Here is a 16,345-nt window from a genome sequence, read left to right as displayed (position 1 = left end):
CCAACAAGTAATCCTTTCATTAGCACATTAGACTAAAGTTTTAGTCTGCAAATATTCAAGTATAATATTAGCAGGTGAATTTATCAGCTGAGCTTTTTTTTTTAATAAAAAAATCAGTATAAGCTAGTTTTATAATTTTTTTAATAATAAATTTATTTTTTATTGGTGCTCAATTTGCCAACATACAGAATAACACCCAGTGCTCATCCCGTCAAGTGCCCCCCTCAGTGCCTGCCACCCAGTCTCCCCCACACCCCACCTACCTCCCCTTCCACCACCACTAGTTCGTTTCCCAGGTAGGAGTCTTCCATGTTCTGTCTCCCTTTCAGATATTTCCTACCCATTTCTTCTCCCTTCCCCTCTATTCCCTTTCACTATTATTTATATTCCCCAAATGAATGAGACCATATAATGTTTGTCCTTCTCCTTTGACTTATTGACTTATTTCACTCAGCATAATACCCTCCAGTTCCATCCACGTCGAAGCAAATGGTGGGTATTGGTCGTTTCTAATGGCTGAGTAATATTCCATCGTATACATAAACCACATCTTCTTTATCCACTCATCTTTCAATGGACACTGAGGCTCCTTCCACAGTTTGGCTATTGTGGACATTGCTGCTATAAACATCGGGGTGCAGGCGTCCCGGCGTTTCATTGCATCTGTATCTTTGGGGTAAATCCCCAGCAGTGCAATTGCTGGGTCGTAGGGCAGATCTATTTTCTTTCACCATACACAAAGATAAACTCAAAATAGATGAAAGATCTAAATGTGAGACAAGAGTCCATCAAAATCCTAGAGGAGAACACAGGCAACACCCTCTTTGAACTCAGCCTCAGTAACTTCTTGCAAGATATATCCATGAAGGCAAAAGAAACAAAAGCAAAAATGAACTATTGGGACTTCACCAAGATAAGAAGCTTTTGCACAGCAAAGGATACAGTCAACACAACTAAAACACAACCTACAGAATGGGAGAACATATTTGCAAATGACATATCAGATAAAGGTCTAGTTTCCAAGATCTATAAAGAACTTATTAAACTCAACACCAAAGAAACAAACAATCCAATCATGAAATGAGCAAAAGACATGAACAGAAATCTCACAGAGGAAGACATAGACACGGCCAACACGCACATGAGAAAATGCTCTGCATCACTTGCCATCAGGGAAATACAAATCAAAACCGCAATGAGATACCACCTCACACCAGTGAGAATGGGTAAAATTAACAAGGCAGGAAACCACAAATGTTGGAGAGGATGTGGAGAAAAGGGAACCCTCTTGCACTGTTGGTGGGAATGTGAACTGGTGCAGCCACTCTGGAAAACTGTGTGGAGGTTCCTCAAAGAGTTAAAAATAGTTTTACAAATTTTATATAGTTATATATTATGGTAAATGGGAACTAGAATGGTCTCTGTTCCGGTATTTAGTCATCTCCTTCTCTCCCAAAATTGCTTCCATTCCTGGATTTGCCATTGCTGAAAAAGGAACCACCAGGGAGATGCAGTTTAGCATCATGGTTAGGAAGGTAGCCTCCAGGTCAGATTGGTGTAGTTAAATCCCAGCTCACCCTTTATTAATTTATCTTGGGCAAGATTTAGTTTCAGTTTCAAGTGGCCTATCTGTAAAACAGGTTAATTACAATATCTACCTCATCAAGCTGGTATGGTGATCAGCTGTGTAAAGGGCTGGCACATTATAAACGCTCACTATGTTGAAAGGAAAATGCACACTTTTATTGGTCCTCCATTCTGTCCCACGTTTAACCAACACAAAATTCTGTGGCTTCTCTCTACTAAATATTTATTGAATCCATATTCCTCCCCTCTAATCCCACCACTATTAGCCTATTTGATCATTGCTTTCTTGGACTATTGAGTCTCCTAAATGACATTCATTGCTTGTCTACCTCTGGCCATACTGTAAACTACCACAGAATAATATTCCTATATTTGACTACATCACATCTCTGTTCAGAATTTCTCAATAGCCCTTCATGGTTGCATAGAACAAAACTGATATTTCCAGCATTATATACAAGCCCCCTCTGGAACTGGCCCTTATTTTCCCCCACAGTGTCATCCCTGCCTTCTCCTCCTCCAGCTCACACCAAATGCTCCTATCTGTCCTTTCTCATATAACTCATGGCTCTCTTACGCCATTTCCTTGCTCATTTTATTCCTTCTGCTTGAATTTTTTTTTTTGTCAATGGTATCTGCCCCTTTCCAGATCCCATCCCTATCTGCTTGCCAAAAACCCCACTCTTTTCCAAGTCACCATTAGGAAGACTTCTTTGATCACCCTCAAATGATTTCTCCTCCCCTTTTTGTATATTCTCATTATGTTTAAGTCCTTAAATGACCATAATATTATATTGTAATGATCCATTTCACCACTAGAAACTTGGAAACTTCTCGAAAGGACAGACATGTGTCACCTTCGCCATGATCCTCAGCATGTAAAAATGGAATCTGGGTTCTGGTAGGTACTCAGCAGATGAATGAGTGAATGAATGAATGAATGAATGAACAAATGAATGAACTTAGAGCTAACATCTAAGAATTTACCAGTCCCAAATATATATCCCAAATATTTGGCTACAAACTTTTAAACTTCCAGGAACATCACTTACCAGAACTTCCAATTTAGCCTTGATTCTCTAAAATACATCTCTGCTTAGATATTTCAGAGAAATTCTTAAGAGTGAACAAATGCTTCAATGATTCTCTAATCAAATAGACATAAAATCATTTTCTAGAAAAAAATCTAGGTTGTTCTTTGCTCTACTCATCCCACCCACTTTGTCCCCAATCTGCTCTGAGACCAGACAGAATTAGAGGGATCTGATTATATTCATTTTGTGTTTTAAGAAACAAACAGTTGAGCATTACAGTGTGAGTTGTTCCCTTTGTCTCTCTCCTTCAATTTATAACTAGTAGGACATCCGTAACCCAATAGGTTTCCTCTGCACAGCAAAACACGATGCTCGGGAGATCTATACATCTCTATGTGGTGAGAGATCTATACATCATACAGATCTATACATCCATACATCTGAGTGTGGATTAGACGGAGGGTCATGGAAGTGATGGAAGCAAGGGTTCAGTGTCAGAACTGAAGGAGACTGAAATTCTAAAAAAAGAACCAAACAGACATTCTGGGGTTCAAGAACTCAGTAAATTAAAGACTGCACCACAAAGCACTAGAAGTACAGCAAATAAAACAGAAGAGAGAATAAGTGATCTGGAAGAAAGGAATCTGGAAATGTTTCAGGTAGAGGAGAAAAGAGTTTCTATATTTAAAAATATTTTTTAAAAATGGGACATCTGGGTGGCTCAGAGATTAAGCATCTACCTGGAGTCTCAGGATCGGGTCCCACATCGGATTCCCTGTATGGAGCCTGCTTCTCCTTCTGCCTGTGTCTCTGCCTCTGTGTGTGTGTGTGTGTGTGTGTGTGTGTCTCATCAATAAATAAATAAAATCTAAAAAAAAATTTTTTTTTGAATTGAAGAAACCCTATAAAAGCTATTAGATTGCATTAGAAGAGCCAATGAGAATAATGAGTATACCACAAGGACAAGAGAAGAGGAAGGTGGCAGAGAGATTATTTATTTATTTATTTATTTATTTATTTTTATTTTTTTATTTATGATAGTCACAGAGAGAGAGAGAGAGAGGCAGAGACACAGGCAGAGGGAGAAGCAGGCTCCACGCACTGGGAGCCCGATGTGGGATTCGATCCCGGGTCTCCAGGATCGCGCCCTGGGCCAAAGGCAGGCGCCAAACCGCTGCGCCACCCAGGGATCCCCAGAGAGATTATTTAAAGAAATAATAGCTGAGAACTTCCCGAAGCTGGGGAAAGGACTAGACAAACAAGTCCATGAAGCTAATAGATCATCTTACCATATCAATGTGAAAAAACTTCAAGACACATTAGAGTGAATCTGTCAAAAGAAAGAATCTTAAGGGCAGCCAGGGAAAAAGAAACTAGTCTACAAAGTAACTCCTGTTAGACTATCAGCAGATTCCTCAGCAGAACATCTACAGGCCAGAAGAGAGAGGAATTATGTATTCAAAGTATTGAAACAAAAATCATCAGCCAAGAAAACCCTGTCCTTCAGCAATGTTATCCTTCAAGCAAGAAGGAGAAATAAAAGCTTTCCCAAACAAAAGCTTAAAAAGTTCACCACCAGTAGGCCTACCTTACAAGAAATGTTGGAAGGAGATCTTCTACCTTAAACAAAAGATAAAAGTACACAAAAATTCAAGTAAAGTGATAAATAGAATCACAAAATTCTAACTCTATTTTAGAATAAGGTGTTAAGCAACTATAACATAAAGGCTAAAGGCAAAAAGCATTTAAAAAAACTGGAGTGATTACAATTTGGTAATAAACACATAGCGTTAAAAAGGGATAATCTGTGACAACAAAAATATAAAAAGACGGAGAGGAAAATGACAGACCCTGTATAGACAAATGAAGGTAAGTTGTTATCAGCATAAAATGGACTATTTATTTATGAGACACTTTATAAAAACCTCATGGTAACCACAAAACAAAAATCTAGAGCAAAGATACAAAATTGTAAAAAAGGGGAAAGTGAGCAGATTATCATGGAAAACCACCAACCTAAAAAGGTAAATAGAAACACAAAGAAAGGGGATCCCTGGGTGGCTCAGCAGTTGAGCACCTGCCTTCGGCCCAGGGTGTGATCCTGGAGTCCCAGGATCCAGTCCCACATCGGCCTCCCTGCATGGAGCCTGCTTTTCTCTCTGCCTGTGTCTCTGCTTCTCTCTCTCATGAATAAATAAATAAAATCTTTAAAAAAAAAAAAAGAAACACAAAGAAAAAGAAACAATAGAGACATAAAACAACCAGAAAATAAGACAAAATGGTAGTAGTAAGTCTTCACCACTCAATGTAAATGGATGAACTCAATCAGAAGGCACGAACAGGCTAGATAAATTTTTTTTAAAAAAGACCTTATTTGCCATCAGGAGACTCACCTCACCTCCAAAGACAAGCACACAGATTCCAAGTGAAAGAGTAGAAGAGAATACTTTGAGCAAACAGTAACCAAAAGAAAGCAGATATAACTATACTTATATCAGACAAAGTGGATTTTAAGCCAAAAATGTAATGAGACAAAGAAGGTCATTATATAATGATAAAGGGGTCAATACACTAAGAAGATATAACAATAATAAATATGTATTCTCCCAACCTCTTGGCATTGAAATATATTAAGCAAATATTAACAGATCATAAAACAGAAATAAATAGTCAATACAATAATAGTAGAGGACTTCAACACCCCATTATCAGCAATGGATAGATCATCCAGACAAAAAAATCAATAAGGAAACACTGAAATTAAACCATACTTTAAAACAACTGAACTGAGACATATAGAACATTCTACCTAATAGCAGCACAATACACATTTTTCTCAAGCACACATGGAACACTTTCCAGAAGAGATCATATGAGAGGTCACAAAACTAATTTCAACAAATTTAAAAAGACCTGACATACCAACTATCTTCTCTACAATAACATGAAATTAGAAATCAACAGGAGAAATGTGAGTAGATTTTACAATACGTGGAAACTCATTAACACACCACTAAATAACCTATGAGTCAAAGAAGAAATCAATAGGGAAATAAAAAATTATCCAAAACAAATGAAAATGAAAATGCAACATATCAAATTTTGTGGGATGCCCAAAAGCCATCCTAAGAAGCAAGTCCCCCCCCAAAAAAAGAAGCAAGTCTATAGCACTAAACGCATATATTAAGAAATTAGAAAGATCTCAAATAAAAAATCTAACTTTGTACCTCAAGGAACTAGAAAGAGAGAAACAAATTAAACCCAAAATTAGCAGAAGGAAGGAAATAGTAACAATCAGAGTGTAAATTAAGTAGAGTCCAGGAAAACAATAGAAAAAAATCAATGAAACTAAAAGCTGCTGCTTCAATAAAACAAACAAAATGGGCAAATCTTTGTTAGGCCAAGAAAAAAAAAGAGAGAAGGCTCAAATAAATTTAGAAATGAAAAAAGAGACATCACAGCTGATACTACAGACATATAGATAAGAAATGGATACATTTCTAGAAACACACAACCTACCAAAACTGAATAAGGAAAATAGAAAATCTGAACACACCAATAATGACTCAAGAGACTGAGTCAGTAAAACTCTCAACACAGGAAACTCCAAGGCCAGACAGCTTCACTGGTGAATTCTACCAAACATTTAAGGAAGAATTAATGGCAATCCTCTTGAGACTCTTCCAAAATATTGAGAAGGGAACACTTCTCAAACTCATTTTACAAAACCAGCATTGCCTTGGGTCTATACAACAAAAACTATAAGACTTTGCTGAAAGAAACTGAAGAAGATGCAAATGGAAAGACATTTTGTATTCAAGTTTCAGAGGAATAAATATTGTGAAAATGGCCATACCACCCAAACCATCTACAGATTCAATGCAATTCCCATAAAAATACCAAAGTCATTCTTCACAGAAATAGAAGAAACAGTCCTAAATGTATGTGGAACCACGAAAGGCCCTAAAGAGCCAAAGCAATCCTGAGAAAAAAAGAATAAAGCTGGAGGGATCATACTTCCTGATTTTAAATTATACCACAAAACCATACTAATAAAAACACTATGGTACTGGCACAAAAATAGATCCATAGACCAATGAAAGAATATAGAGAGCTTAAAACTAAATAAAAAAAAAAAAACTAAATCCCAGCATACACAGTCAATGAATATTTGACAACGGAGCCAAGAACACCCACTGGGGGAAAGATAGTCTCTTCAACATATGATGCTGGGAAAATTGAAGAAATATATGCAGAATAGAGAAACTGACCTCTCTCTCATATCACCCACAAAAATAATTCAAAATCATCAGAGACTTAAACATAATATCTGATAGCATAAAACTCTTAGAAGAAAGGAAAGGAAGAAGCTCCTTGATATTGGCCTTCACCATGATTTTGTTAATGTGATGTCAAAAGCACAAACAACAAAAGCAAGAAACAACAAATGGGACTACATCAAATGCAAAAGTTTCTGCACAGCTCTTTGCTACTCAGTTCACAAAATGAAGCAGCAGGTTAGAGAGCAGAGAAAAATTTTACAAATCACAGATCAGACAGGGATTAATATCTAAAGTATATAAAGAACTAAACACAACACTCAAATAATCTGATTAAAAATGGGCTGAACTAAATAGATTTTTTTTAAAGATTTTATTTATTTATTCATGAGAGACACACAGAGAGAAAGAGGCAGAGACACAGGCAGAGGGAGAAGCAGGCTCCGTGCAGGGAGCCCAATGTGGAACTCGATCCCGGGTCTCCAGGATCACGCCCTGGGCTGAAGGCGGCACTAAACTGCTGAGCCACCCGAGGTTCCCCCTAAATAGATATTTTTCCAAAGAGGACATCAAAATGGCCAATAGGGACATATAAAGATGCTCAACATCACTAATCATCAAGAAGATGCAAACAAGGGCACCTGGGTTGCTATTGGTGAAGTAGCTGGCTCTTGGTTTTGGCTCAGGTCATGATCTCAGGGTCATGAGATCAAGCCCTGTGTTGGGCTCTGCACTCTCCGTGGAGCCTGCTTCAGATTCTCTCTCCCTGTCCCTCTAGTGCACTCTTTTGCTCTCTCTCTCTCTCTCTCTCTCTCAAGTAAATAAGATCTTAAAAAAAAAAAAAGATACAAATAAAAACCACAATGAACTATCACCTTGCACCTGTTAGGATAGCTATCATCAAAAGGAAAAGACATAACAAGTATTATTCATAAGGATTTGGTGAAAAAGGAACACTTACACATTGTTGGTGAGAATGCAAATTGGTCCAACCACTATATGAAACAATATGGAGATTCCTTTAAAAAATTAAAAAATAGGGGCAGCCCAGGTGGCTCAGTGGTTTATTACCACCTTCAGCCCAGGGCATGATCCTGGAGACCTGGGATCCAGTCCCACGTCGGGCTCCCTGCATGGAGCCTGGTTCTCGCTCTGCCTGTGTCTCTGCCTCTCACTCTCTCTCTCTCTTTCTCTCTCATGAATAAATAAAATCTTTTAAAAAAATTTAAAAATAGATCTACCATATGACCCAGCAATTCTACTTCTGGGAATATACTCCAAAGCAAAGAAAACAGAATTTCAATGAGATTACCTGTACTTCCATGTTATCACAGCATTATTCACAATAGCCAAGATACAGAAACCCAAATGCCCATCATCATATGAATGAATAAAAAAGAAGTGGTACATATATATAATGGGATACTATCCAGCCATGAGAAAGGAAGATATACTCCCACTTTTGATAACATAGATGGAACTTGAGCACATTATGCTAGGTAGCATAAGTCAGAGAAAGACAAGTATTGTATGATACCACTTATATGGAATCTAGAAAAATCAAACCTATAAAAAAAATAGAAAATAATGGTAGTTACCAGGACATGAGGAATGCGGAGGATAAGAATGATGGTGTCTAAGGGTACAAACTTGTAATAAGTCATAAATAAGCCATAGAGATCTGCACTGAATAATGAATATATGTCAATGGTATTGTAATATAATTATGTGATAAATATTGCTTCATTGGCAATCATTTTAAAATATATATGTATATCAAAGTGATACACTGTATACCATAAATTCATAAAATGTAACATGTCAAATTTACTTTGGGGAAAATTTTTTTAAAAGAGAAAACCAAAGAGTTGAAGGTAGGGTGAAAAATGTAAAGATCCTTAGAACTAGCTGAAAGCATTAACCGGCTAGTCATCATGACCGCCTCTGAAACAAAGCACCAGACAGCTTCTGCAACCAGGCTCAGATAGAGAAATGTAAGGCAATTAGAAGATTTTGTGCATAAAAGGAAATGTTCTTTTTTAAAAAGTAAACAGACAATAATCTCTAAACAGTGTACAGGAAGGTAAAAATAGTAACTCTGGTACTGGGCAGAGCAACAAAATGGATTTATTTTCTGCTCCAAACTCTTCAGAGTTGCTAAGTTACTCTCCCAGTGTAAAAGTCTGCTAGGAAAGAAAAGTTCCAGTGATAAAATGTGCTTGTACACTACATGAACAAACAGGAAAAAAAGAAAGATACTGCACATGAGACACAATTGCATGAGCTCTACCCCCAAGACAGGATGTAGAAGGAGAAAATCAGAAGATGGAAAAAGCAAGAACATGTAATTGGAAACACCAAGTGTGAAATTAAGAATGAGTCTAGTGAATTTGTGCATCAACAGTTGTCTTGTATTTCAAAGGCTGTATCACGTTATTCACGATCAATTCTGAGCCTGATGATTTGCTGAGTCATAAATTATCATTAAGACCACTTTTGCCTTTATGTATTCCTCACATCGATTTTCTGAAAAAAAAAAAAACAAAAACAACAACAACAACAACAACAAAACAAAACAGGAAACTAAGAAAATAGAAAATTGAATTTGCTTCCTTATTCTTTGGAACTTCATTTTTAAAGATTAAAAATCCAAAGCAAATTAAATATGTAATTGCATAAAATTCATGACTGAATTTGGTTTCGTGTCAAATGTTCTAAAGGTAAAACTCTGGAATGTGAACCCAGATAATGAGTCCTGAATAACCTTAAGTGGAAGCCACATCTGCTACAGAATGCACAGTCATCTTAATATATAATCATTATAAAATGAAAATTAAATTATCAGTTCTTACTTATTATGGCATCTTAGTATTGGGGCACCTAGGTGGCTCAATCCATTAAGCATCTGCCTTTGGCTCAGGTCATGATCCCAGGGTTCTGGGATGGAGCCCCACATCTGGCTCCCTGCTCAGCAGGGAAACCTTTTTCCCTCTCCCCCTCCGCCCCTCCGCAACCCCATTCATGATTGCTCTTTTGGGCTCTCTCAAATAAATAAAATCTTTTTAAAAAGTACCCTTACAAATAATCCAGAGTCCCCTAATAGTGATCATTCATCCTCTTAAACATTCTGGTGACAGGAAACTCACTACCCACACAGTAGCCTGCCTCACTGTGGATACCTCTTAATTCTGACACACACTTCTTTTTTTTTTTTTAAGATTGATTTATTTATTTATGATAGAGAGAGAGAGAGAGAGAGGCAGAGACACAGGAGGAGGGAGAAGCAGGCTCCATGCAGGGAGCCTGACACAGGACTCGATCCCAGGACCCAGGATCACGCCCTGGGCCAAAGGCAGGCACTAAACCGCTGAGCCACGACAGGGATCCCCCTGACACACACTTCTAATGGCAAACTGACCTGGGCCTTCTCAGAACTCCACTCCATGGTCTTGGCTCCACTTTCTGAAGTTCCATAGAATAAACCCAGTTGTTTTCATAGTTTCAGTATCATTTCATTTTCATGCTTGTACTCCCAAACTTGTTGACTCAACTTCCCAGCCACTATGAAAACAACACCACTTCCCTCCATCAACACCATGACCACTCCAGAGTCACCATCATGTCCTAGTAGAGAGCTGGATCTGGTTCCCCCCTCCCCCCATTCCCTGCTATCTATTCCCCACAGGGCAGCCAGCATGATCTTCGCTACTGAAGAAATTTTCACTATATCTCACCTATAAATAACCTTAAGTTTTATCCTCAGTGCTGGAGACAAAGATTCAAAACCCTCAATGTGGCCTATCAAACCTAGTCAATCTGGCCCCTATTAGCTTCCCCAGGCCTTTGGCTATTCTCTTCCTGACTTAACACACTACATCTCCAATTTCTTTCCATTCCTCTATGAAATAGAAATCCATTCTGTATACCATTTGAGAATTAGTGATTGTTCAGGTCTCAGATTACATGTTCTTTCTTCATAGAAACTTCTAAAAGTGCCTAGAGTAGACCAAATCCTTCTGGAATCTCTCATTGCTCCCTTTACCATTCTGCATAAAATTTATCATAATTTGTTTTATATACTTAATTCTTTTTTTAATAAATTTATTTTTTATTAGTGTTCTATTTGCCAACATATAGAATAACACCCAGTGCTCATCCCATCAAGTGTCCCCCTCAGTGCCCATCAACCAGTCACCCCCACCCCCCGCCCACCTCCCTTTCCATTACCTCTTGTTCGTTTCCCAGAGTTAGGAGTCTCTCATGTTCTGTCTCCCTTTCTGATATTTCCCACTCATTTTTTCTCCTTTCCCCTTTATTCCCTTTCACTATTTTTTATATTCCCCAAATGAATGAGACCATATACTGTTTGTCCTTCTCCAATTGACTTATTCCACTCAGCATAATACCCTCCAGTTCCATCCACATCGAACCAAATGGTGGGTATTTGTCATTTCTAATGGCTGAGTAATATTCCATTGTATACATAGACCACATCTTCTTTATCCATTCATCTTTCGATGGACACTGAGGCTCCTTCCACAGTTTGGCTATTGTGGACATTGCTCCTATAAACATCAGGGTGCAGGTGTCCTGGGTTTTCATTGCATCTATATATACTTAATTCTAAAAATAGTAATGCTATTATTAATAACAATATCGAATTTTATTGAGGGTTCATCAGTGCTAGGTACTGTGCTAAAAGCACTGCAAGCATCATCTTATTTAATCTTCAGAACAAGCCCATGAATAGTTACTATTGCTAGTTGTACATCACAGATGAGAAAAGGGCATGGGTGGAAGAGTAGGGATTAAAATCCAGCTTATTCTAGAACCTATTGATGTTCTTAACGTTTCCATATAGTGTTGGTACCTGACTCCTCCACTAATTGTTAGCCCCAAGACACATGGATACCAATATCCAAGGAGCCTGTCAGAAGCAAATTATGGTCCTGTTTGCCCAGTGTCACAAAATGAGAATAATGTGCCTGTACATTTCCTCTGTACCACCTCTCCCCTGCTCTTTGTGGCACTCAAATACCTATGAAAAGGAGAAATTAAATGAGTAAATCTGGTATTTTTGTCTTGACATCTCTGGAGACTTCTTGAATTTTTAAGGCACTTTCTAGAAAACAAATAGAGAACAGAATCAAATTGTAGAGATGAGCAATTTAAATACATTTGTCTGGATTCATTAGCAACAGGGCACAACCTAATATATGCAGAATTCAGATTACTCAGAAAAGGGTTTCAGCTCATTTCCTATAATATTAACAATAATTGCCCATATTGCTTAAGATTTGCCATTCACCAAGCTCTATGCTAAGTGATTTTCATAGTTACTTTGTATAATTATCATACCAGCCTGATGAGGTTAGTATATTACAGTCCCCTTCTTACTGAATGAGGGAACAGAGATACAGAAAGAATGGTTAAATGTTTGTTCAGAGTCTACAGTTAGTGAAACTCAGCCCCGGCTGGGCCTGGGCCCCTTAGAACTGTAGGACAGCATTGTGCTCAACAAGGAAAGATTCAAGATATAACCTTACTAACTGTGAAGAGAAATTAATGCAAAATGGTGGGATGGGAGGAGAAACTGAAGGGAATACATCTCTTGCATTTCATCAGAGGTAATGCTAAGTGCCAGGATAGATACAAAGCCAAGTTTAAAGGGAATTGGGCACAAGAATGGATAAATATTCTATCTGGGGTGATTCTAGGATTTCTGTAGTAATAATGAGGATTTGATTCAGCTCAATGGGGCAGGGAAGTAATCTTGAGCCAACTTAGGAGCATACGTTGGTATAGAAATAACAATGAGTCAGAAAACAAGTCATTTATTGACACAACCAATATTTGTTAAGGGCCAATCTTGTCCCAGACACTGTTCTGGCCACTGAAGAGCTATAAACAGACCAGAAAAACTCCTGCTCTTGTAAATTTTTCCTTCTGGTGGGGACGACACAGGCAATAAATAAACAAATATGCAAACACACACACACATACACACACATGTGTCTAACATGTCAGCACATGGGTGCTGCAAGCTTTATAAAGCCAGAAAAGGAGGCAGAATGTGGATCGGCTGTGGGGGCATCAGGAGCAGGCTCCCCAGTGATGGGAAATAACAGCAGAGAAACAAGGGAAGTGGGGGGGGGGGCGCTGTGCCATGCACGTATCAAAGAGAAGACAAGTCCAGAAAAGGGAAAAGCAAGGACAAAGGTCTGTCATGTCCTGGTAGAGAGCTGGGACAATCCCTATGAGGTCAGAACTTTGCAAATGCACAGGAAATGATTTTCCTTAAACTACTACTATATTAGTGGCTGGAGCACTTCTTTCTGACTTCCTTTGAAAAATTATTATACCACATAACATTACCAATTTAAAAATAAAAATGAAAAAGTACTTGCAATTTAACATGGCCTTTCTCAGTTTCCCATGTCCTTGACTAGCCTTCTCCCACATCCATGCATATATTTACAGTTTTTATCAGAGTTACAAACAGCTTTACATCCTGTTTGCTTTACTTAGCTTCATATCATATTTGTTTTACAGGTTGTTACAAAGCCTTCTGAATAATCATTCTAATGGCTGCATAATATTTCAAGTACATATACTACTTCCTCTTGGACACTTCAGTGGCTTCCAGATGGTCATCATTACTGATGATGCACATATTTTTCTAGGTTTGGATTATTTGGGAGCCCTTCCTCTTCATGAATATTTACATGGTAAATCTGTAGAGATGTGAGATATTTCTTGATCATCCCCATAGGTTTGAAATTGTGAGAATAATTACCTGCTGATGGTATCTGTCACTTTCTCAGAGTAGATGCCTTCTGGCACTGGTTCATATACTGCCTCCACTATCTGCAAGATAGACAGATTAGTGTGATGGACATAAGGAGGCCATTAATACGTACAATACTTGGCCACAATATGAGAGCTACTCAATAAGCATTATAGCCACGCACAAATTTTAATCAGAAACAAAAACATCCCAACAAATAAAAAATTAACATCAATTAAACAATTCTTGAGCACAGATTGTATGCTTCAAGCTGAGTTAAAGTTAGCCTCAGATTCATAATAAATGATGCGTAGGATAATTTAATGTGCCGATTGTAGGCAGTCCAAACCACAATTAAAAATAAAAGACCAAAAGTAATTTGATATATTTATTTGTATAATTTTCTATGATAAATGAAGACAATTATAGGGGGAAATGTGCCATAGCACATGACGTATATTTAGAAGAAAGGGGGGAAAAATGAACTAGATCATGTGGCCCATAAAACAATGTGCCTGCTTTTAATTGGTAATTTTATAAAAATCACAAATGTTCTATTTAGGAAGAAAAAGAATGGCATTTTTAGTAACACAGGACCCTTTTGTCTCCCAACACTGCTTACTTTTGTAGCCAGGGAGAGCATGTTGGTGCTGTAGAAGGGAGGATTCAGAGTTGCCATCTGATAAAGGATGCAGCCTGCTGCCCAGACATCAGCTTTCTCCCCGTACGGTTCACTCTTCAGTACCTCAGGGCTGAATTAAAATAAGGATGTTAATAGATACTGAAAAAGGGAGAATAAATCAGCACAAAAAAGAGCCCAATTTTCAAGCAATAGTTGGAGATATGAGAAAAAAAGAATTGAAACTCTTTATCACTAATTCAGATAAACATATTAAAAAGTATCTTTGAATTCTCCCAGACTCAGAAGCACAATCAAACAATTCCATTTTAAGCACTAAGTATCAATGAACCATATAAATATTGCCTATTAAGTATCCAAGAAAGTTTTTATTTCCAGAGACAATCACCCATCTACTGTAGATGGAACTGTTGGCCTCAGTTCTCCACTGTTCTGGAGATTTTGCAGAACTCATTCTTACAATGGTCTCTTGGGGGGCAGTATTTGTTACCCACCCCTGACTCGATTTTGTTTTGTGTTGCTTTGGCCAATGTGAAATGGAAATAACAGTGAACCAGACCAGAGCATTTGTTTTAACAAATACTGAGTGCTTTCATTTGTCCTTCTAGGAGATTCTGTCCATTACCAAAAAAAGAACACATCGCAGTGGCTGCTGTCCCGCCAGCCTAGGTCCAGCATAAGATACATGGAGCAGCTCTAACCCAAACACTGCATAAACCTACAGTCTGAAGGAGAACTTGCCCAGAAAACCCAGACCTGTGAGTCTGACAATAAATGCTTATTGTTGAATTCCACTGAAAGTTTTGTGATTTGTTATGCAGCATTATTATGGGAAACTGACTGATAAAGCCCCCTCCCTTTGCTACTCAACTCTAGGCTATAAAGTAGGAAAAAGATCATATTTAAATATGTTGCAGAAAATGACGATATCCATCATGTTCATATCTTCTGAAATTGCACTTCAAATCTGGACATAGATGCTGTCAGTCTTTAAAAAATTAAGCTGTGAGAGTTTATGAGTTTGACATTTTTTTAATGTGGAGGGGAACGCACTTCCCCTGGATATTTTGGAGTAATAGAAGTTCCTCTATCATATTTGTAGAATGAAACTCCTCAAAGAGTTGAAAGTACTTAATACCCATACATCCTAAATTATGTAGTTAGCAACTCAGTACAATGATATGCATTTAAGACTATGCTCAGCCCTCTACATAAAAAGAGTAGGGATTAAGAGTTAACTTTGATGGTGGATTAGGGTATAAAGAAACTCATAAATTGATACTAGAACAATATAAATCAATGTTGACTATTAAGAATAATCAAGGAGTTGCTATTTTTGTGAGATTATGAAGAATTTAATTCCTTGTTTTGGGTTTACATTATGTGCTTGCAGAGGAAAGTATGATTTCTAGGTCTTTCAGCATTTTCATATTTGGTATTTTGGAGTTCAATAATATGGAAATGAATGAACTCTGCTGGTTCTAACTGCATACAAAGTGTCTCCTGTTGTTACCTGGTCAACTGTTCAAATTTAAAAAATGCCTTAACAAGATGTAATACCCTCAACAGAAAAAAAAAATGTCCTTTGTTCCCCACAGGCAAGTTTCTCAGGTATAATCTATGGAGAACTCAGAGGATTTGTTTCATATTTCCAAAAGCTCATGAAGAAGATGCTATGAATGTTCTACCCATTTCCCCGCAGACCATTCTTCCATTTCCTGTTCCTGGTATACTTTCACTCTCAACAGCCAGTATCTATATGTCTTTGGAAGAGAGCCTTAACTTCTTCTCAGAAAATAATTACTCAACCTAAGGCAAAACACCTGTAAGGCAAGAGTTTACTCAGTTGATTGTTGTTTTCATCATTTCATCCCCTCCTTCTTCTAACTGGAGACCACAAACTCCTCTTATTCCCATAGGCATGACCCTTTGCACTGTGGCTTTGCAGCTCACATCAAGGGATGGAGTCTATTTCTCTACCCCTTGAATCTGGACTTGATCTGACTTGCTCTGGCCA

At 37.8% G+C, this 16,345-nt stretch overlaps 1 protein-coding gene across 10 annotated transcripts in view; it reads right to left on the bottom strand.

Moving 5' to 3' along the window:
• Positions 1-16,345, bottom strand: part of NEK10 (NIMA related kinase 10) — a 230,932-nt gene that overhangs the window by 82,062 nt on the left and 132,525 nt on the right. For all 10 annotated transcript variants that reach the window (XM_041734504.1, XM_041734495.1, XM_041734497.1 and 7 more), the window contains 2 exons: positions 14,311-14,440; positions 13,698-13,768 (listed from right to left, as the gene is read on the bottom strand). In XM_041734504.1, the coding sequence (XP_041590438.1) occupies positions 13,698-13,768; positions 14,311-14,440 (201 nt within the window). The remainder of the gene's footprint in view (positions 1-13,697; positions 13,769-14,310; positions 14,441-16,345) is intronic.

Source organism: Vulpes lagopus, chromosome 19 (assembly GCF_018345385.1).
Source record: "Vulpes lagopus strain Blue_001 chromosome 19, ASM1834538v1, whole genome shotgun sequence".
NCBI lineage: Eukaryota > Metazoa > Chordata > Mammalia > Carnivora > Canidae > Vulpes > Vulpes lagopus.
The sequence above is the reverse complement of the archived record's forward strand: the minus strand, read 5'-3'. Positions and strand labels throughout refer to the sequence as shown.